We start from the raw sequence: 24546 nt of genomic DNA on the forward strand, positions 1-24546 counted from the left end.
TCTGATATTGCTCCAAAGGCCTTACCCAAGAAAATGCATCTGTCCCCTGAATCTCCTCCCTTAGCTGACTTATTCAGAACATTAAGCCAGCTCAGGAAGAATAGGGCGCTCTGAGCTCTTTCTACTATGAACTGTACCACAGAAAAGTGGGAGCCCCAGGAGGGAGATTACAATTGGCCCTCTTCCCTCCAACATTATATATAGTATTAGTGCTGTATGGCTTGGATGGGTGAGTGGGTTGGTGGAGGAGAGGTGGATTGAACAAAGCTGCCCACATTACAGACTCAATAGGGAGCTCAGTTTGTGGAGTTTGGATAAATGCTTTAATTTATGAGCCTTTGACCTCAGCTTTCACATGATAAGTCTCTTTGTTCTATTTTATTTTGTCATTTTTTTAGTTCTTTCTGAGTTAGAGGAAAATTTGATTAGAGAAGCTTTTTCATTATTCCAGCCAGAGATAGTGGTTAGGAAGCAAGTTGATTCTACTGCCTTTTAAAAAAGTTTATGGAGACTTTGGCTCCTGATACCAGAAAATTTAGATTAAAACTGAAAAATCTACAGGTTGTTAGCACCAGAAGGGGCTTTAGAAATCATCTAGACTGGCCCCTTCATTTTTTCTTAAATGTGAAACCAAGACCCACAAAGTCCCAAATAAGTTAGTGGCAGAGATGGGACCTGAAGTAAGGTGTATAAGCCAAGTGCTCTTTACACATCACACTGCCCATTTGAAGTCAATCATCTGGAAGTTTATAAACAATGCTGAAATATAGAAATACATCTGTGATGTAACTGATTTGGCCCTGCTTCCAGTGAGGCAGAGCATCACTAATCTATGCCTGCTCATCCTCTGTGACACATTTGTTCATGTCTTCTCATCAGCTCAACACCGGGGTCCACCCAGTATGCTAGAAACTTACTTCACTCTCTCCTGAGGGTGTGAGGACTCTTGTAGAGTTCTCAGTCTGTCCACCTGTCCTCACTCATCCTCACCACATGTATAACCCATCTTCTTTTCTCATTGTATGTTTCTCTGATGACAACTTTTAGCCCTCATTCTTCTTTGGAAGTTCTTACTGGTTATATGTGCAATCTGCTCATTCCCACCATATACTTCTCCATTGCTCTCTTTAAGACAGTCATTTTCAATTTTTTGAAGACTCAACAATTGTATTTTATTTTGTTTTGTTTACTGTCCCTAAACACAGGAAAGACTGAAGTGGGTGAAGAATTACTCAGGTTATCACATGAAGTTGGATAAATAACCAATAGAGCTTGTCCATCAGTATGCATATTTGGCACAGATACTATTAATAGACAATGAATTGGACTTAGTATTAAAGAGGAGTTACAGATCAGGCTGGATTTCCTTTAGGGAATTGTAAAGCTCCTCCCAGAAACAAGAACCATTTTTTAAATATCAATGTTTGAGTTAGGCATGGTGGCCCATGCTTGTAATCCCTGTTACTGAGGAGGCTGGTGAAGCTTTTGAGTTTAGGAATAATGAAGCCAATGACTGAAGCCAATCTGTGCTTATACTAAGTTTGGTATTAATATGGTGAGCCTCTAGGAATGGAGGGGCCACCAAGTTGCCTAAGATGGGCAAACCTGCCCAAATCAGAAATGGAGCAGGTCAAAGCTCCCATGCTAATCAGATTGGGAGCTTGTTAACAGCCCCTGTACTTCCAGCCTGGAAAAGATAGGGAGACTCAGTCTTACAAAAAAATTAATATTTTACTCACATTATGTGGATATGAGATGTAGAGCACAACAACCCCTGAAGAATTGAAAATTAAAAATTGATGAAATGTGTTTAAATATTCAAAATCAGACAATTGAAGCATTTTACTGATTTATTCCTTTATTGTTTAATTTTCTTCACAATAAATTAAAATTGCCTAAGCACTGTTATATAAGCTTCACTTTCCATTTACTATACTTCAGAACCTTGTGAAGTGGTTGGTGTAGTCACTCCCTTCACTGGTGCCAATCTAACCTCTTCATTATGTAGTTTATGGCTTCATGAATTGTCTTAGCCAGAAAAATATATTCCCTGGGAGAAGGAGCCTTTTCTTACTACCCTTCTCAGAAGATAGAAGTTCAGTTTGGCAATGGACTCATGCTCTTTCTAGGACCCACCAGAACTTGGGTTTCATTGCCAAAGCCTTCAAGAATTCAGGGTGCCCCACACATGAGGGGCTTCAGAGGACTGGACCCTAGGAATCTGAGATGGAAAAAAACACTTAGCATTTAGTCCAACCCCTCCATTTTACAGTTAAGGAAAGAGGACTAAAGGTATGAAAAGACCCACTCAATATCACACAGGGTCAGCAGAGCTGAGACTTGAATCCAGGTCATCTGACTCCATAGCCAGGCTGCCCAGCTAGACTAGGCTGCCTCCAGAGTATAGAACATTAAGGACACCATCTATTTAAGACAATCTTCTTGCATGCCAGACACATTTGTAAATCATCGTCATCATCATCACCACCACCACCACCACTGTCGGGGGCCGGACGGGATGTGCCCCACTTTGGCACCCCGTACTCCCCGACTACCGCCTATCACTCACCCTGCCCTCGGGTCTTCGGACGTCTCCGGCTCCTCTCGGGGATGCGAGAGGAGAATCACCAGGCAGAACGCCGGAGTCAACAAGCAGCTTTATTGCATGGCGTACCAGAAATCTCACACAAATCCCACTGACCCTCTCTGGGGAGCGCCTTATATTGGGTGTTTCGGGTTGACTCCTCCCCAGTTCCTCCCCGAGGGTGGAGCTCCTCCAGTAAGAGCCGCCCCGGTACTGACGTGGTGGAAGCCACACGGGCACCCCGCATCAGCAGGTCCAGACTCTCTGGCGTCTCACTACCCTCTCGGGGGGCCCAGGCCCAGAGCGCCCCTAACACACCACCACCATCATCATCATCCTCATAGTTTAATATAATGCCTTAAGGTTTGCAAGGTCCTTCCTCCCCCAAATCCTGTAAGATATGGGGTATAAGGGTTATTGCTATTTTACAGAGTAAGAAACTGACACTCTGGAAGGTTATGTGACTTGTTCATGATTACATAGTAAATGTCAGAGGTGGGATTCAAACCCAAGTCTTCTAACTTTAAGTGGAGTTTGGAATCTTCTATGATGTAAGTGCCACCTGCTAAAATAGTTAACATTCATGTAGGAATTCGATGTGCTGGATCTAGCCTTTCAAAGAAATGCTCCTTTAATACTTCCATTCCCTTCTCCCACACCCCATGCCTACCCCCACTGCCTCTCTTATCACTACGGGAGATTTTTTTTTCTGGAAAGATCCAGTTTTTTAAAGAAAGGTAGAAATATATGCTTAACTGACAGAGAGGTCAGATACCAGGTACCTGACCGACAAATCCTGTCTCTCCTCACACGCTGAGTGTCAAAAGGGTACTTGATGGTCTGTCAGGGAAAGTAGGGCAGTGAAGAAACTCCTCCTATATATCAGTCTGTATTCAGGAGGCACAGCCCAGAACAAAGGAGAGCCTCCCAGGGTGTGGTGGAGAAGGGACCAGAAACAAAAGTAACCAGGGGAATGATTGTTTGATTCATTTTACTCCTGCAACTGTGGACATCATTATACCTACCTGGGGTTTCCTGAACAAACACTCTTTTGTAAATAGTTGAATTGGGCACTAGGTCAGCTTTGGAGGGATAACAACAGTCATTTCTCTTTCTTTCATGCTTACTTTTAGGCATATGCAGTGATTTCCCTATGACAACTCTGTGAGGAAGGGGAGCCATGGGAGCTTTTAGGAGGGATAAAAAGAAGAGCCTCCCCCAAAATATGTTAGATAACCAGTGAGAATAGAAATCATAAGATACTATGAGTCTTGGGGGGAAGGGGCAACTGTGTAGGACTGTGTAGGGAGAGAGGGATTCACACTAGAATATGGAAAGGTTTTCAGAAGCAAGTCCTAGTTGGTATGAGTCCTTTTACATCTTCTCTATTTTCTGTGGAATGTCTGAGGACCTCTTTTACCCACATTTTGGGCATCTTGGATATGAGCTATTACACTTAGCTATGTTCCTGGAGTAACTACAGATATGGGAAGTGAACCAGAGAGAGAAAATCACCCTACTCTTAGGGTCAGGTCCTTAGGTTTGAATTCAGTCCACATGAGTCTAGAGCTTTGAAGGGGTCAGGAGTGAGGAGGGAGATGTGTGTGGAGTGTGTTAAGAGCTAGGCCATAAAATTGCACAAGTATGAGAGATCAGATTTTTTTGGCCTTTATTTAATCACATGCTTTCAACATTAAAAATCAAAATTCATAAGCAACAGTCCTTTCACTGTGAAAAACTTCGGCCACTTGGCAAGAAACGCAGGAAGTGGGTTTGTAAGACAGGTGTGGGACATTGTCTGTATCAAGTAACAAAAACTAACCCACTGATCCTCACATGACCCTCACCCTTCGCTGGGTTCTTTTTTTTGACATTGGACTTCACTGATCTTTCTCTTCTCTGAATCTTGCTAGCACCCATAGGTCAGAACTGCTCATTTTGTCAGTTTTCATGTGTTCTCTTGGATTGGTATTTCTTGGAATGATGGAATCATAGATTTATATATCTAGAAGGGATCTCAGAGGACTTCTGGTCCAGCTACCTCATGTTATGAATGTAGAAACTGTTCTAGAGAGGAAAAAACAAATTTGCCCAAAGCCATGCAGGTAATAAATAGCAGAGCAGGGGGATTCAAAACCAGGACTTCTAACCCAGTCCAGCCCACTTTCCACTGCATCATGCTGGTTGTTTCCTGTGTGTTAATTTCCTGACTAGACTGCTCTTGGAGGGCAGGGACCTGTGTTCTATAGTCTTGGATCTAACATAGTTTGAGGTATGTATTTCAGTTGGATCATGGGATCAAAGGCCTGAGAGCTAGAAAGGACATTAGAGATCAGTTAATCTAACCTCCTAATTTTTACAGCTAAGGAGACTAAGGTCCAGAATGGAGATGAGAAATAATGCGTGTGGGGTGGAGGTGGTTTTGTGGGAAGCCTGTAAGGTCCTTGGGTCTTTTAGTATAGCCTTGCTGCTGGTAGCATGGGAAGTGTGTGTGGTGGGGTAAAGGCTGTGGGAGCTCAGGAGCTCAGGGTCAGTCAGTAAGGGTCAGTTCATAGGTTGAAGTTTTTTTTAACTGTTTTGGGGAGGATTCTGGGTGTCCTAGACCATGGAGGCAAATAAAGTTGCTTTATGTTTGGTGTAGGATTTCTATTTTGAAGAAGTTTGAGAAATTATGGGGATCAGAGAAAATGTCTAGCCCTCCGTCATATTATTCACATGACCTGGAAGTATGTCAGTGTCATTGTTGTTATATTACTATCTAGATTTGGAAGGAATTTCAGAGACTCTAGTCTAACTCATTTATTTTACAAATAAGGAGACTAAAGCCCAGGCAATTTCAGTTATTTGTCCAAGGTCACATAGGTAGAAGGTGTCAGACCCAGGGTTTGAACCTAGCTCCTATGTTTGAAAAGCCAGCACTCTTTCCACTGTTCCACGTGTTATAATTGGTGTTATTTGCTCTGTTTAGTCAATTGGATGAGTTGTTCATTTTGATTTTGTGTTTACGTCACCTGCTGTGCATTTTTGCCTCAGTTTCCCTAACTTAAAATGTGAGCAATTATACTTGTTTTCTCCAGCCATCTAGATGTTTTTAGGATTTAGGGGCTAATTTGACAAGTCATTGGAGCCCTCTAGTAGCACAAAGATTTATGTACTTTTACGAGGAGGGTCATCTGATCCTTGATGATTTTCTTCTTATTGGTAAGACAATGGAAATTTAAAGTAGAAAATGCTTTATCACTTAACAATACTTACCATGTACATGGTGCTTTGTCTCTTCCAAGACCTTCACCATTATTAATGAAATCCTGGCTCCAAATCCTTGGCTCCCACTCTTTGACCACCCCTTTCTCCCACAGGGAGCTTCTGAAAGCAGTTCCAAAAAGAGATTGAAATTATTACTCATAAAGTTGGAGGCCACAGATGTTTCATTTTCTCCTTCCTTTCAAAGCACAATTTATTAAACAGTATTCATTGGGATCCTGGAGTTTGGGCTCTCTTAATTAGATTTTCAGTAGCTCAATGTTAGTATGGAGTTGACCAAATAGTGTCCTAATAATAACAACTCCATTTGGGTCTGGTACAGGACAGAAATTATTTTGCCGCTTTCCCCAACCTTCACATTATAATCAGCTATTTCAGCAGCCAGGAGGGGATACACAACTGCTACTGATAGACTACAAAGGAATGCAAAAGGGTCCAATTAATCAGAGAAATTCATTTAAATTCAGAATTTCAGGCTGCTAGACACAAATTGCCTTTTAAAACCACAGTAAGTGATGAAGACTTGGAAACGTAACTGTGTGTTCTTCATTCAAGGTTCTTGCCTTGGCACAGTGATACGCTGGGTAGGCTGCAGCTGGCACTGTGTGCATCTAAACAAATCTAAGCCTATTACTGCCTAAATAACTCAGAGAAAGAAAGGCTGTTACAAGATGGAGACCAGCTCAAACAATCAGTCTGTCTGATTATTGCGCACATAATTTAATTATCTAATGAACCATTTGGAATCTGGTTTTGCATTCATGCAGTGTTCAGATTGGGCAGGGGTTTCATGAAAAAAGCACTGAATTTGAGATCAAAGAACCTGAATTAGAATCCCATTTACTACCTGTGAGACTTTGGACAAGCTACTTGGCTTTTTGAAATCTCAGTTTCTTCATGTACAAAATGGAATGACAATGTGGACAGAATTTGGGCTACTTCCTACCTAGGGATGTTGTAAGGGAAACATCATATATAAGCCTTAAAGCAGCAAAGAAGTGTGGACCTTTGACATTATGATATCTTAACCTCTTTGGACTCTAGACCTGCTCCCCAATAATCTGTTTAATTAACATTGATAATAGTAAAGCCAGAATATGGAGTAGCAGCAAGGCATAGTGGATGGTGTTGGCCTTGAAGTCAGGAAGACCTTGATTCAATCTATGCTTTTGATACCTATTAGAAATGGGAATATAGACAATTAAGCTTTACTAATCTCATATCAATATCCATATCTGTAAAAGAGGCATACGTCATACCTGTAACTCACAGGGTTATTATATGGCTCCAATGAGATTTTATATGTGTATAGTTATAGGGGGTTACAAAAGTTTTAGTGAAGTTTAAGCTTTAATGAGCCCAAACTTCAGCTTTGTAAACTTGACAGTGCTATATAAATGTCCCTTTTTAGTATCCAGTGTCCACCTATCATTTTCTCCTATCATTTATGGATAGTTTGTTGTTAAGTGACCATTATGCAGCCAGGATACTGTAACTGTTCTTGATGATGCTTCTGACTTTTGTTCACTGAAATATGCCTGGGTTGGAGCCAGAAGACCTGTGTTCACAGTTTAGATCTTCCACTTATGACCCCTTTGATAAGTTATTTCACCTTCCTGGGACTCAGTTTCCTCAAATAACGAGGTTGGGCTATCTGGTCTTTGTGATTTCTTCCTGTTTTAGATCCAGGATCCTCTTGCTCTATGAAACGATGATGGCTCACATTTCTACAGTGTTGCGCAGTTTATTGAAGCATTTTCCTGCTAACAATGACCTGGAGTAGGCAGTGCTAAGATTTATCCCCATCTGACAGATAAGGAAAGTTTGGCCCAGAAAAATGAAGTCACTTATACAGGTAGCAAGTAGCAGAGACAAGATTCAAACTCCAAATCCTGTACTCCTTTCTACTGTACCATGTACACTCCCTATTGTAATAATCATCTCCACCATGTAGATCTTGGAAGCAATGTGCTATGACGAAAAGAGCCCTGTCTCTGGAGTCAGAGGTCCAAGGCTCAAAGTCCAGCTTTGCTCCTTAAAATCTGTGTGAACTTGGGCAAGTCATTGGGCATTTAACTCCCTAGGCTTCATTTTCCTAACCTGTAAAATGAGGGGGTTGGACTGAATGACCTCCTCGATCCCTTCCAGCTCTAGATCTATGACCCTGTAATCTATACTAAAATGTGATTTGCATGCAATTAGAGACCTGTGAAAATAGTTCTCTTGTAGTAACAAGGCCCAAAGTGGGGTGGGGGTTTTATTGTTTCCATTCTAAAATAGGTAACCTGGAATCATAGGATTTAGAGTTGGAAGGGACACTACCTTGTCCAAATCAATCATTTTAAAGAGGAGACACTTGAAGCCCAGAAAGGAATGAATTTGTCCAAAGTGATACCAGTAGTAAGAAGCAGAGAAAAGATCTGAATGCAGGTCTTCTGACTCCACGTTCAGTGTCCTTCCCACTACAATGAACTATAGAGAAAGGATGCAATTACCTCCCTTTTTTGTCTTGTGTTTTGGAGTGGTGACTTATTGAACTCCCAAGCTGGAGTGTAAATTGAACAATAATTTTGGAGAAGATTATATTTCATCTAGAATGCAACAGAGGAGTTTTGCCAGTGGACAGAATAAAATAACTTTAATTAAAAGCTGGATAAAAGCAGAAAAGTCTGGGTTGAGTTTTCTGCCTGAATTTTAAAATAATCTATTTGGACCATTAAGATGCATAGTCGTGGGTTTCTGTATGACTAGATGAGATGCAGCCTTGCTGGATAATTATATACTGGGAAAAGTTCTGTGGAGTGTGTGTTTTATAAAGCTCACTCACACTTTTCAACGTCAGTCATAAATCTTTTTAATGAAATCATCTTGAATTAGAAATGTGATAGCTCTAGAGCCAAAGTTGCCTCACACATTGGCCAGAAACTTCATAAAGTAACCTTGTTGCAGACTGAAGGATGATCTGTTTTATTAATCGGGTGATGAAAGCTGCAGCATGTTACCAGTGATGACTTACGGGGCTCAGATGTCCCAATTGGCATAAAAGTCATAGGATCAAAGTAACATAAACTGATTAAAATGACATGGCTGGCCCAGCATAACATGGCTGGTCATGTACAGAGAATGAGGGTGAACAGTGGCCCACCAGTCCTATAGGGAGACTGGGCAGCTGAATGGGAAGAGGGTTGAAACTTTAGTCAAGAGGAACTGAATTCAGATTCAGGTTTGAATTCATACTCCCTGTCTGACATTGGGGGGAGTCATCTAAACCTCTCTAGACTTCAGTTTCTTCATTTGTAAAATGCAGTTTGATATACTTGTATATATGTAAATGTGAATATAAAATATATCATGTCATATAGATACACATTCACACATGTAAATATTATACATGCACATTTACATATTTATACATATTTAAAAGATCCAGAGGAGGGTATTCTTGCATAGGGCAGATCTATGGTTTTGGAGAAAGGAAAAAAAAAACACGTACAAGAATCTAAAAGGATGAGAAGGTTGTGATCACATCAGTGGAGGGAGTGCTGACACCCATGAGACCATGGATTTATTGGACATAAGAAATGAGTAGCAAACAACGTTTTTATTGCCGATGATCTAACCAGATCTGCCATGTTAAGCCAACGTTTTCTATTACTTCAGGGGTATTATCTTGACTATAAATCTTCAGATAAAATTCTGAAGGCTGAGATTCCCCTTTGTATTTTCTCCTCCTCATACCTCAGGCAGCCTGTGGTAACTTTAACCTTGAGTGTGCTCATTCCCCATACTCCAAAGGAATCTAGTTGAGAGTCAAAGCTGAGGGCACCAAGAATGCTCTCAGTGTGCCCTGGGAATAGAATTCAGCTCAAAATTTCTCAAGCTCTACTAACCCAAGGGCTTTTCATTGAATTCAGTCCATTTGTTAAGCCTCTAATTTTTTTTTTTTTAGCATTGCACTTATATGCTTTATGTTCTAGCTAGATTGGATCATCTCTGTCATCTGTCATTTTCTCTATTCCTTTGCTCATGCTGTCCCCAACACCTGAAATGGACTCTTTCCCTCCCTTTCCCTCTGTCTCTTTCCCCCACCCCCATCTTGTTTTGTTGAAGTCCCTCCCATCCATCAAGGTCTAACTCAGGTGTCAAAGACTTTATAAAAGCTTTCCTGATAATCCCATATTTCATGCCTCCTCTTCCCTCTCCTCCCTCCCCCTGCCAAGATGAAATCAATCTTTTCTCGAAGTTCTCATAGTACTTTGCTTGGTTGGACCTCTCCTTTATACCAATTTCACTCTTCCTTTTATCATAGTTATTTGTATATATTATTTATACTTGGCATATTTTCACCTTTAAAATTGTTAGCTCCTTGAGAGCCTGGCCTGTTTCCCATTACTCAACACACAATATCTTAACTATAGTATATGCTTAATAAATGTTGATTGAATTAAATTGTTCTCCAGCTCAGACTGTAAGCTCTATAGTCACTTTGGCATGTATAAAAGAAGCACAAGATGCAGTAAAGCAGGACATAGACACACATACACACACAACAACAACAACGTGACATAGAATAGAATTTAGAACTAGAAGGGACCTTAGAAATGCTTTCATTTTATAGATGAGGAAACTGACTCCCAGAGTAGGGAAAGTGACTTATTAGCTTAATGACCTGGGAGCAAATAACTTCCATCAGTCCATCAACAAGCATTTTATTAAGCACTTACTATATACCAGGCATGGTGCTAAGCGCTGGGGATACAAAGAAAGCTAAAAACAGAGTTCTTGTCTTTAATGAACTATATTCTAATGACAGAGATAGCATGCAAACAACTATGTACATACAAGTTCTATACAGTGTATTTGGAAAATAAAATTAAAGGAAAGGCACTGGTGGAGGTGAGAAGGGAGTGAACAACAGAAGGTCTCCTGCAGAAGATGGTACTTGAGCTGAGTCTTGAAAAAGGCCAAGGAGGTGAGGAGGGGATGGTGAGGAGAGCCTTCTAGGCACAGCAGTCAATGAAAAGGCTGGATGACGGAGCATTAGGTGTGGCTGTTGGTAACTCAGATCTAAACATGACATTTTCAAGACTTTGCCTCATATTTCACTGAGAAAATAGAAGTCAGTTGCCATGATCTTTCTCTTCTCTCCTGCTCTACCTCTCTAAACTTTTAAACATCATATCTCTCCTTGACTCTGATCTCTGATGAAGAGATGGTTCTTCTCCCGGCCAAGCCCACTGCATCTCCCTGTTCTCTAAATCTAATTCCCTGTTGTGGTGGCTTTGTTTTTGGAAGGGACATCCTCAGCTATTCATTGCCATTTTACAAATGACTTGATGAAATTGTCAGTTGTCTCTATGATTTGTGCTTTGATCCAAAGATTCTTCTCCATTCAAATTTCAATCCTTTCTTTAAAATACTTTTTGCATGTGTCCTTAATCTCATCCCTTCCTGTCTTCTGGGACAGATTGCAACCTCAGGCATCCCCTTTCTCTTGCTAATCTTCATCCTCTCCCTATCCACTGTTTCCTTCCTTCCTGCTTCCTAGACGTGCCCAAGTTTCCCTCCTCCTTCACCAGACCCTGTTATCCTCTCAAGCTATTGTTCTGTATCACTCCTCTCTTTCTTAGCTAGGATGCTTAACAAAATTGTCTATTCTGGGTGCTTCCATTTCCTCTCCTCTCACTTCTGACATCATCGCTCAATTGAAACCGTTATCTCCAAAGTTTTCATTGATCTCTTAATTGCCAGACCTGATGGCTTCTACTCAGTCCACATTCTTCTTAACCCTTCCACAGCATTTGACACAGTGGAGTCAAGCAGGCCACCCCTTCCTTCTGCACACTGTCTCCTCTTTGGGCTTTTGAGACATTATTCTTTCTTAACTTTCTTTTTACCTTCTGGCAGCTTCTTCTTAGCAAGGCAGCTAAGTGGCATAATGGATAGAATAGTGTCAAGGAGATCTGAGTTTTAATCTAGCCTCAGACACTTATTAGCTGTGTGACTTTGGGCAAGTCATTTAAACCTCTGTCTGTCTCAGTTTCTTCATCTGTAAAATGGAGATATTAGTATCTATCTCCTAGGACTGTTTAAAGGATAAAATGTGATATTTGTACTTTTCAAATCTTAAAATGCTATATAAATTTGTATCCTCCTCATCCTCCTCTTCCTCCTGTCTTTTTTGCTGAATATGTCCATAGTTTGCTCCCTAGTAGTGGGTATACCACAAAGCTCTTTCCTGGATCCTTTCTTCTTTTTCCTTAGTGACCTCATTAGCTTGGGTTTAATTATTATCTTTAGGCAAATGACTCTCAGATTTACATCTAGCCCCATCTTCTCTCTTGAACTCCAGTCCCATATCACTAGTATACTATTGGACATTTTGAACTGGATTCTCTATAGGCATTTCAAACCACATGTGCAAAACAGAACTCATTATCATTCCTTCAAAACCTACACTACCATCCTTATGGTGATGTGTTTGCAACTTTGGAGTGATCTTTGACTCCTCATTTGTCAGTGATGCTGTAGAGAGTATTCATGCCTTGGGAGCCAGTTAAACTAGGTGACCTCAGGTCTGTCCTAAATTAATACCTCTCCAACTCTGTTCTAAATTAATGTCTCTCTTTAAAATCTTATGCTACTTTTTAAAAACATTATTTCATTTTATTTTTATTTTCAGTTCCAAGTTATCTCCTTCTCACTACCCCCTCCTACCCATTGAGAAGTAAGATACAGGGTCAAGGCCATAAGTCTTTTGGTATAGGAGAAAGAACACTGTACTTGGAATCAGGACACCTACATTCCAGGTTCTAATTGCATCTAACAAACTATGGGAGCAGGCCCATCTACCTATATCTTTATGCATTGTGCTACCTAGCTGCCCTAAGTTGGAAATATTTCTCGTTATACTGCCTTGTTGGGATTTAAACTCAGGTCCTCTGACTCCAATCTAGCACTCTTTCTTCTTAGGGGGGAGGCAGTGCCCAGGGGTTGTTGGCACCTTGACCTGGGACAAAGTGAACTTGTGAATGCTCTTTCCAGAAATAATAGCCCACAGTACAATAGGTTGGGGAGAGGATTGGTGCAATGAGGGCAAGTAGTGGTAGTAGTAATGGTAGTAGTGGTGGTAGTAGTAGTAGCAGTAGTAATATAGCCTTAGCAGTAGTAGTTGCAGTGGTAGTAAAGACTAGAATTCTGAACCAACCTCCATTTTTACAAATGTTCTAGATGAAATAATGGTGCTTCATTCTACCTCAATAAATTGGTACATTGCTTCCAATAATCTCCACAAGGCTGAGAAGGCAATATACCAAATTGTCACTTAAAAGGTATCCAATCTGGATAAAAGCCTACCATACTCCAAAGAAGAAACATTTGCTGCATGCATCTAGGTGGCCAGAGGACAGAGCACTAGAACTGGAATCAGGAAGACCCGAGTTTGAATCCATCCTCAGATGCTTCCTAGCTGTGTGACTCTGGGCAATTCACTTAATCTCTGTCTTTCCTCATCTGTAAAATGATGATAATAATATCACCTGACTCCCAGGGTTGTTGTGAGGATCAAATGTAAAGAGCAGTGCCTGGCACATAGCAGACTCTTAATAAATGTTGGTTCCCTTTCCCCCTAATTAAGTCACAAATCATGCTGGTCTTAGTAGTATTCACAGTGTAGCAAAGGAAGAGAACTATAAAATGAAAATTGCTCTGGTAAAAAGATGCAAAATGTTCAGTATAAATAATTATTAAGTCTCCTATTCTGATATTCAAAAGAGCTGGTCAGTGAGAAGGCAACATAAATGGTTTCTAGCCGTGTGTGGCTATGTAGTGTCACAGGCTATAGAGCTGGAAGAAATCATAGTGATTATCTGATATAACCTTCTTTGTCCAGGAAAATGAGGCCAAGGAAGTTTGAGTTATTTATTCAGAGTCATATAGCTAAACTGGATGGAACCAGAAGATTTAGCCCCTCTGACACTTGTACCTTGTTCAGATGGACACTTCAAACATTCCATTTGATATGGTGGTATCCCTGGACTCCACTGATTAATTATAATGAGAACGATGACCATGATTTGCATTTCATATAACCTGAAGGTTACCAAATCCTTTTCTATTATTAATGAAGATGATAACTCACATTTATATGGTGTTATAAGTCTTATAACTTGCTCCGTCCATAACAACTCTTTAAGGTATGTAGTACAAATATTATTCTCACCATTTTACAGAGGGTCATTGACTTAGCCAAGCTGTGTTGCTCATATAGACATGGCCAGTAATAACAGTGTCTACCATTATCACAATTGATGTGGTTTACTGTGTAGAGGTATATTAATATTTTAAGCCTTTCTGAAGGGAATCAAACTAGAACATGTCAAAAAGGCAACTAGGATGGGCAGGGGAGTTGAATCCATGATTTTAAGGATTATTTGAAAGTATTAGGGTGTTTAGCCTGGAGGCAAAGAGACTTAGAGTGATATTTCTTTTTTTTAAACTATTGGCAGGGGGATGATGGAGAAGAGGGATTAGATTTCTTTTTCTGGGTTCCTTTGTGGTGCTGGGTCCAGGAGAAGAGACAAAGTTTAAATGCTGGGTCTAGGATTAGCAGTCATAGGTAGAAGTTATGGAATGTCATATTTTGACACAATGCAAAGAAACACCTCTTAACAATTACAGTGATCAAAAAATAGAATGCACTGGCCCTCTGGGGGTGGTGAATTTGCCTCACTACAGGTCTTTCACCAAAGTCTGAATTGCTACTCATCAGGAATTTTATAGACAATATTTGTCCTATTGGTAATGATTTACCTAGTTGATCATTAAAATCTCATGCCACTTAGGGATTCTATGACTATATGATTTTAAGGTTTATACTTAGGGAAGGGGAAAGGAAAGAGATAAAGTGTACTAAAGGACATTCCAGACCTTTCAATTTCAGGATGCTGGGCTTCCATCAAGCTTTCTTCTAGTTCTTTATTCCTGTAGCCTTTAGGGTCCCGTTTGGGTATTAATTCTTCCTCCTCCCATAAGTCCCCATCTTGCTGCCACTTACAAAAGATTAATGTCTGTTGTGCATCTATGTTTCAGTTCCTCACAAATTTTGTTTCCCCTGCGTGAGTGTTTTTATTGCTCTGAGATTTCCAAGGTTCATGTTATTCATAAGAAAGTTGAGGTTTATTGGGTATTACTGAATTGAGATTCTTGACTATTTGAATGCTAATGAAGCATCGTATTTTCTGGAATAACTAGAGCACTATATCTTCATTCAAGGATTGGCAGAGTGTGGGTGTATCTTTTCTCTTCCTTTCCTACTCTGACTTTTCCCTCTGGGTTTCAGCACCATTTGTGACATATCAGCTCAGAAGAAAGAATTTTATATCAGTATCATAATATAGTGGAGAGATCATTGGACTGGAAGTCTGGAGTCCTGGGTTTGAATCATGACTCTGACACCTTCAAATTATGTGACCCTGAACAAATCACTTGACCTCTCTGACCCTTAATTTCTTCATCTGTAAAATGGGAATGATAATAATACTTGTGCTATACTGTTTCACCGGGTTATTACAAAGAAGGCATTTTGTGAAATTTAGAACACTGGAGAAATGTTCGTTGATCTTTTTATCACCATAAATGATAATCATCAATTCTGTACCATCAATGATCATAAGCTGTGTGCTCCTACCAAAGCTCATCAAATTCTAATATTCTCAACCTGAGGCTCTAAGGCTTCTTAATGACAGAATAAAACTATCAGAAAAATCACAATTGCACAACTGCACGTAGGATGATTGAAAGAGTATATCAAGTATAATTAGATATAGCATTAGATATAGATATGATGGTTTACCTATGAGGGGTGGCAGAAAGGGCATCAAGGGTATTTAAGACAGAAAAAGGAGATGGGACAGTCCTGGAACAAGAAAGAAGGGTCACTGATAGCCTGGATGTTGTATAGGCAACCATGAAATATGAAAACCATCAGAGCAAGGCCTCTAGTGTATTGGATACAGAAGATTTAAGGAAAGGCACAGATGAGAATAGTATAAGATAAGAAAGCATAGGTGGATTGTGACTTGCACTGATGGAGGAAATCCTCACAAGGCTGAAATGCTAGATGCCTTGAGGTATAACATTGCATCACATTGCAGAATTGAAATTCCATGGAAATGCAAGTGAGTTAAGAAAAATGAAGGTTTATAGTGAGACTGAGGCAATCTACTAAGCTCTGATTTGTTTATAAAAAAATCTATCTTTTTTAGAGGGTCAGTGGGTAGACAAGAAGAACATCAAGGAGCATGATTGATTATTACTTTCTATGTCAGATAAAATACTATTCAGATTGCTCTATTAGGATAGGATTAGGATATTAGGGTTAAAAATCCTATGGGTAGATTGGTTTGCTTATTCCTATGTTCATTCTGCCACAAACCCCAGCTAAATCAGTGCCTTTGAGGCAGACAAAGAAGTTAATGTTTGTGTCAAATAATAGGTATGCTTATGGTTGAGGGAGAGGGGTGTTTACTAAATAAACCAAGTGTTAGTGCCTATCCCAGCTACCCATCTCACACACTAGGCTTCTAGGATATAGGGGAGAGCACCCTAGACTTGTATCTGGGTTAAAATTCTGATTCTGCTATTTTCCAGGTATCCTGGATAAATCATTTAACCTCTTTGAGCCCCAGTTTCTTTATCTGTTAATTGGAGATAATTATGGTTATACACAGACTACTGATAGTCTCACAGGTTATTCATGAGGATCACATGAGATAATGCATACTAAGTGTTTTGTAAACTCTAAAGTACTATGGATATGTTAGTTGTAGGGATGACTATAGTTCCTCTTCCCATTTCTCGTCAACTTCTGTACCTCCCATAACTTCACCACTTCTATGGGAGGCAGAAGTATAGTTAAAAGAACACTGAACTTGGAAATCACAGGACCTGAGTTTGAATCATGATTTCTCTACCACCGACAATCTGAATGACTTCAGGCAAGACACTTAGCCTTGCTGGGCCACAGTTTGCTGATTTATTAAATGGGTAAGTTATATAAGATGACCTCTAAGGTCCTTTCCAGCTCCAGACCTATGATCCTTTCATAGGGGGCTATGAAAGGATAGGGTGCTGTTGACTCCCAAACAGAATATATTCCTATGGTACTCAGGTTCCATAATTGTATCAGTCCTATCCTTTATAGCATTGTGATTATGTGAATGACAGAGAAATTGAGTAAAATCAAATGAGTCTAAGCAGGCCCATTTCATTCCATGGTCTTATCTCTGAGCTGATCATTCCTTCTCCAGATCTAGTATCTTCTTCTCATTTCTCTAGGAATAACAGAGTGCCTTAGAATTATGAAATGTTAGACATAGAAGGTACAGCAATATTTTAAGTGTTATCTACTGCACAAAATACCATGTTAAGTGATGATGTTTTGATAAAGTGTGATCCCTGACCCCAAGGAGCTTACTGTCTAAGGTACCTTAGAAGTCATCTAGTCCAAACCTTTAATTTTATGGATGGGACAACTAAGGCTCAAGGTGAGGAGTGACTTCCTCAAGGTCAGACCACAAGCTAGTGGCAGAGCTGGAACTCACTTTATGGCATTTCTTGATTCCCAGACCAGGGCTTTTTTCTAATACACAAGTTTGCTTGAGATATTATAAAAATAATTGACCATCCTACAAGGTATAACTCCTTATAGGAGTCCTCCTCATAGAAAGCCTGGCCTACTAATTTTCTCATAACTCAAGATTCCAATTGGCCTTAGCCCCAGTATTCCTTTAGCTCATTGCTAACTGGGAATCTTGCTCCAAAGCCAAAGCCTCCTGGCCAAATTAATATATTCAGTCATATAGACTCAAACTAGCCCTCTATTTCCTCATAATTTTCCCCCACCATCTTTTCCAGTCTGGAGCCTGAATTGTCAGGTAAATCTTCTTCAGAGGCTCTGAGTTTGAATCCTAATTCTATTACTATCTGTGTGACTTTTGAACTCTAATATCTTCACCTTTCTGGATTTCAGTTACCTCAACTGCAAAATGAGAGTATTGACCCAGATGATCTTTAAAGACTCTTCAGACTTTCTTCTAATTTTAGCTAAGTAGATAAAGAACACAATGATATTATATTTAATCATTCAATCAACCAGTATTTATTAACTGTCTGCTATATGTCAAGCATTGGGCTAGGGGATAATTAGAAAAATTACCTTCTTCAGATGGTATACCTAGGAAATTCTTAAATGGCATCTCCCTCTCTTTATTTCTGTTGTGTTTTGAAGTTTACAGAGTCTTCTTCACAAAAAAAAAAAAAAAATCTGTGTCAGCACCATGGTCAGGGGAAAGGACCCATTTGTCGTAGTAAGACCAATCAGCACCATGGCTAGGGAATGCACCTCTCCTAGGAAATCATGAAAATTGATTGAGGCAAGTGTAGAGAAAAAGAAACAGACCATTTGGTTTATGCAAATGTTCCACATGAACAGTGCTAAAATCTGGAGTGAAAAGCTAAATTTCCAAAGGGACAAAGGGTATAGGAGTGGCACGAGGGTGTCCAAGCTCCTGGACACCCTCTGATTAGGAATGGGAAAACAGCAAATGGGGTTATCGGGTGTAGCATGAGATTTTATAAGGAAGGTGACTTTGATGAACAAGTCTAGTTTTGTAGGAAAGGTATATATACACACACACGCATATACACACACATATACACACAACTACTTCACTATTTCTACAAGCAAAGAGCTAACTCATTTATAAAGGCAGCTCTTCATCAAAAGCATACAGACTTCTCATTTAGCAGTGTGAGCAAATATTGCCTGAAGTTATTTTAGATAGTAATAAATTCCTTTCAAAGTTTAAAGGTGGGGAATTTTCTGAAGTCTTTTCTTTATATCATTTTCCCAAGTGAGAAAATGCTTTATTTCTTTCTGTGAACAAATATCTTATTCTACTCTTCAAGGAATCTTTAAATTTCACAAAATAAATTACAAGTATTGTCTCATTAAATCATCACAGCACAGCCTTGCAAAGTGACTACTATACTTAATACTTCACCCATTTCACATATTAGGGCACTGAGGCTTAGTGGGATCACCGAGGCCACAGAGCTAGCAAGCTAGGAGTTAGAATCTAGCTTTCTTTTAATTGAAAATATAGTACTCTTTCTACTGTACTGAGCTGTCAGAGCTATTATCTTAAGAGCTATCATCCTTAAATATCATCTCCTCCATTCCTCTCATTTTACACATGAGGCTCAGGGATGAGAAGAGGCTTTCCCAAAATCATACAGCCAGTTAGTAGCAAAGCCAGGCCAATAGACAGGCTGTCTAGTGCTCTTTAAGGAGCTTCAGCAACTTCTGGTCTACCTCAGCAACAACTCGTAATAATTACCTAATAAACTCATAATTAAGTTTCTTCTCATATCAGGGCTGGGAGTTAAATAATCCCAGTTCATAGGTGTTATGTAGGTCACAAGATTTAGAGACTTTATAGAACATTTTTAAAAATTCATATCCCTAGCACTTAGCGTGGTGCCTGGCACAAAGCAGACATTTGGTAAATGTTTATCATACTGTATTATATTACCACGGCCATTCATTTTACGAGCAAGGAAACTTTCTGAGTTTGTATTATTTCCAGCCCCCCCTGCCCAGTTCTTTAGTAGTCTTCAAAGGCTTGCTGCTCTGAGCTGTCTATTCACAACGTATACAAATATGAGAGAGACAACCTAATTTAGTAAAAACAACATTGGACCTGGGGTTGGGAAGATTGAGTTTTAATCTTGGGTTTGTTATTTACTAGCTTGGTGATTGCAGGAACATCATTTTATCTCTCTCCCCCTCAGTTTACATCAGTAAAATGGGTGTAGTAATACCTGTACTGCCTACCTCACAGGGTTGTTTGGAGGAAAGCACTTTTAAGCCTTAATGCCTTTAGAAATGAAAGTTATAATTATCTCTCTGGAAGCCTATAGTAGTTCTTGGGTTTGAGCAGTGTTGAATATCATAGTAAAGGCAGATAGGTAGTATGGTAGATTGTGTGCCTGGCCTAGAGCCAGAAAGACTCATTTTCCTGAGTTCAAATCTAGCCTCAGACACTTCTTACCTGAGTGACCCTAGGAAAGTCACTTAACCTTGTTTGCCTCAGTTTCCTCCTCTGTAAAATGAGCTGTAGAAGGAAATGGCAAACCATTGCAGTATCTCTGCCAAGAAAATCCCAAATAGGGTCATGAAGAGTAGGGCATGCCTGAAAACGACTGAACAACAACAAGAATATCATGGTGAAGTTGACAAAATCTCAAAGAATGGTATAAAATGTTTTTCTATGTCTTCTGTATTGTTGCCCTCATGCCCTTCTAGCACTTCATTGGACTTGCAGTTTGCCATGGGTTCAAATCTTAGCCCTGCCACTTATGTATGATCTCATAGAAATCACCTCCTTTCTCTGGTTCTTAATTCCCCTATCTTTCAAATGAAGAGTTTTCACTAAATGTTCTCCAGGGGATTTTCAAGGTCAGGATCCCATGATTATCATTTCAATGATCTTTCTCTTCCCCCATGTTGTCATGAGCCCAGGTCTTCCTGACTCCTATCTGCTATGCTCAGTTGCCATTATAAAAGTAAACAGTTCATTCCATTATGATGGGTGGGAGGAAAGGCAGTTCTTGGTTTCTTTATTACATCAGGCTCATATTACTCATCCTTTTTAAAATCCTGATTTTTGTGTAGCCAATTGTTTTTGCTGTCTCCACTGAGGTGTGTTAAGGGTTTGGCCAAGTAAAAGGGGTGCCTTTTTAAGCATGGAAGCTCCTTTGGCAGTGGTGCAAGGCCTGCAGGGGCATGACAGACAGAGGCAAAGAGACAGATAGAGGCAAAAAGACAGACAGAGGCAAAGAGACAGACAGAGTTGGAGGGATACAGCATATACTCAGCTATGTTCTAAATAGGATGTGAAGCTGTACTCATGTAGCATCAGATCTGAAAAGAATCTCACAAACTTGAGCATGGAATGTCAAGGCTGAGAAGGGCCTTAGTAACTGTGATGCTTAAAAAGGTTTGAGAGACATAGTTTCTGGATAATTAAATAATTTTATTAATAAGGCCAGCAGGTTATTAATAAAAGGATGGTTCCTCTTAGACCAAAGACAATCATGGTGGCGGACTCACAGTTTATATATCCTTCAAAATAGTAGGAGGTCCATCAGATAGCAATCAAATCTAATTGGTTAACTGATTGGAAGTGAGCTATATTAAGATGAAGGACTGAGCATCTCTTGGATAGGGAAAGTATCTCTATACCAGATTACCCATAGCTTAGACTATCATTTCAAAGAATGTATATCCCACCCAAGTCTGAGCAGAACACAATGGGCTTTCCCCCCTAGATTAAATTCCTTGCCAGGTTGGGGGGGGTCTGACCAAGAGAGTTAATGCAATCTCATTATCAATAATTTCCTTAGAAAAATTGAACTTCTTAAAATGAGGAATTTAGAAAAGGGGAGAGCCTCTGAATCTTCCCAAGATATTGGTTACTAATAATCATTTCTCACAAACCTTATACCATGGAATGACCAAACTGGAAGGACCTTTAGAACATGGAATAAAGAATGACAGAGTTAGGAGGCATCCTAGAAAATATATGTCTAAACTGGAAGGAATGTTCAAGATGATCTCATTCAGTCCTTTCATTTTGCGAAGGAGGAACCTGAGGTCCAAATGGGAGAATCGATTCGCCCAGGGTCATACAGCAAGTCATCAGTGGAGGAAGGGTATAAAAAGGCAGGCCTCTTTACTTCCAGGCCAGTTCTCCTCCTTCTTTCTCCAACACCCCAGGCTTCTTAACAATCCAGTGAAAATACAAACATGACATTTAATTGTCAGGTTGCTTTGATGCGTCTATTCCCTACATGGAGACTAACAGCACGTTTCTCTCATAGGTCACTATTCTCGTCAGCCTGGCTCTGGCATTTCTTGCCTGCATTGTATTTCTGGTGGTTTACAAGGCTTTCACCTATGACCACAGCTGCCCAGATGGATTTGTTTATAAGGTAAGGGATACGAGCCAAAGGTTGCCTGAGCTAATCGGGGCATTTAAATGGGTGTCATGTTATAGGCTTTTCGCCATCTATATCTAAATAAGGTAAATGGATTGGGCACAAGTGGGTCTGAGTCCTGGGTGAGAAGTCACCTATTGTTATGTTTGTGTTTCTCTTTCTCCCTCAGCATAAGCGTTGCATCCCAACCTCCCTGGACGCGTATTACTCAGCACAGGATTCCAGCTCCCGGGGCCGCTTCTACACTGTCATAAGCCACTACAGTGTGGCCAAGCAGACCAGCTCCAGGGCCATCGCACCCTGGCTCTCTGCAGCAGGACCTATAAGCCACGAATCAAAGGCTGTGAAGGCAGATGGCCATTAAAGATACCCACCAGTGGGGGAAAGTGAAGGGGAAAGGGAGGGGGGAGGGGGGAGGGGACACGGGCTTGGCAAAAGCCGTGCTCCAGGTACCTGACAACACTGTCCTCCCAGGGTTCCACAGAGGGAGGAGCAAGCCTAAATGAACATCCAGGAGGAGTTTGAATCGATATTTACTCTGGTCTATTGTTATTCTCGTTGGTTTGTAACTAACTGAGTCAAGCTCTTGTACAAAGGCATGTTTGGTGTTGATTGTTACGATGTAAAATATTTTTCAAAACATTGCTTACTATTTGTTAGGGAAAAAACAAAAAAAATACAAAATGAAATAAAAACAAGTCACTCTCCCAGAAACCTGGCCCAATCCCAGTGACACCAAGAGAGAGGGCGGGATCTCCTAAGGTCCTGTTAGGTGAGAGAGTATGGCCATGGCCTGGGCAGGCTCAGGAGAATGGATACAAAGCCAGTTTTCATGTGTGGGGGGTGGGAAAGGGTTAGGGAGGCAGGGGGGAATATTTCATGCCGTATGTGTGGTAAGGTGATCTGTAATCTTCTTTCTGGGCCTGAACTGGCCTGGCCTCACTGCTTCATAGAAACTACAGGTGCCAGGGGGAGGTAATTTGAAGAAGTAAGCTAAAGTTGCTAGTAGAAGTATTTTCAACCTGAGTCAGTGACTAGGGAAAGGCTTATCCACTTATGCAGTTGTGGGAAGACTTTGTGGCTTGTAGTATAAACTTATCTTTTCCCTGAGTGAGATGAAGTTTTTGCCCACAAGATATTGTTGAAAGGGCCCTTGGTACAGATTCTTAATCATGGCTTCTGCCTACAGTACTCATTCCACAGCAAGGCCAGATTTTGCACATATGTATGCTGGAGTCTGGATAATATTATTGACCCATTATTTTTCTAGGCCTCCCATCTGTTAATTTGTCCTGGGTAGGCCACAGTGAAGCCATGTGCCGCAAATAGAGCATTCATTGTAGGAAAGATGGGAATAGAGTCAGGTTAGCAAGATTGAAGTGTAAGCTAGGGCTTCTCGGTAATCTCTGAGTCTGTTCAGAAGGGTAGAGAAGAAGAGGCCTGGATCTGGTGAAGCTATCAATGCCATTATACTCGGCAACTCTATAGAGAAAATAGTATAGTGAAACTGTAATGCCAAAAGCGATCAGCTGATTTTCTGTCCCCACCATGATTCACCTGTAAATTCATCTGTCACTAGAAATGGGAAATGAACAAAAAAAAATGACCCCCAGCAAACTGCTGAATAATTTATAATTTTGTGGCGTATTTTTGTCAGTAGGTAGCAAAGACTGAAGTATTTTTTGGTGTAATTCTTGAACTTTTCTGAGAAGAAAAAAAATAAAGATAGATGTGTCTGAGAGTCCTCACCTTTCTTGACTCCCTGTGTCTTTTGTGCATCCTAGCGCAGAGTGGAAGGAGCTGGGGGTGTGTATGACAACTACAACAGAGGAATCCCAAGGTACTGAGCCTGCTGTTTAGTGGGGACTGGATCAAGACCCTGTGAACCTGACTTGGAAAACAGATATTTCATATGCTAGAGATCTGGAGACATTGGGTGGGGGTGGGGATGGCTGGGGCTGGAACCGAGGCTGTGGAGGCTTGGTTTTTAAAAAATGACTGGCATTTCTATAGCACCTAATGTGTACCAGACACTGTGCTAAGTGCCTTGCAGATATTATCTCATTTGCTTTTCCATAACCCTTAGGAGTATGGGGCTATTATCCTCATTTTGTAGGTGAGGAAGGCAAACAGAGGTTAAGTTAGTTGCCCAGTATCACGGTTTCTTTTCCAAGACACAGTTTTAAATTGGATGATCTTGATTCTAAAACAAGGGTAAGGGGAATTTGCACTTCTATAATGACTAGTGATGAAAGATCCAAATATTAAAAGGTTTCCTATATAAGGCTGGTCCTTGGCAAAATTGAAAAATAAAATCTTTGCCTCTGCGGAGTGGGGAGGGACCTGAGCATCTAGTGGAACCTCACTCCCTAGGGCCTGTCTCCACAGCTCTTGTATAACTGCAGGATCTAGAGCTGGAGGAGAGATAAGAAATAACTTAAGCCAACCTCATTTGACAGATGAGGAAACTGAGGCTTGCAAGAGGCAAAATGATCTGCCCCAAATCATGTAATCAGTAAGTGGGAGAGCTGGACTTCAAATCTTGACTTCCAACTGCAAATCCAGAGTTATATTTCAACTCTTAACTCTAGTCTTGAATACACGTGCCATTTCTTAGCCTAGAATATCTCTTCCAA

General features: G+C 40.4%; 1 protein-coding gene across 1 annotated transcript in view; it reads left to right on the forward strand.

Annotated features, from left to right (window-relative positions):
* The window catches only part of NSG2 (neuronal vesicle trafficking associated 2), a 76544-nt gene extending 52884 nt beyond the window's left edge, over positions 1-23660 (forward strand). Inside the window, exons 4-5 of the mRNA XM_036751185.1 lie at positions 21794-21904; positions 22080-23660. Coding sequence (XP_036607080.1) covers positions 21794-21904; positions 22080-22274 — 306 coding nt within the window. The 3' untranslated portion in view covers positions 22275-23660. The remainder of the gene's footprint in view (positions 1-21793; positions 21905-22079) is intronic.
* Positions 23661-24546: the final 886 nt, after the last annotated feature.

This window comes from Trichosurus vulpecula, chromosome 3 (genome assembly GCF_011100635.1).
Source record: "Trichosurus vulpecula isolate mTriVul1 chromosome 3, mTriVul1.pri, whole genome shotgun sequence".
In the NCBI taxonomy this organism is placed as follows: domain Eukaryota; kingdom Metazoa; phylum Chordata; class Mammalia; order Diprotodontia; family Phalangeridae; genus Trichosurus; species Trichosurus vulpecula.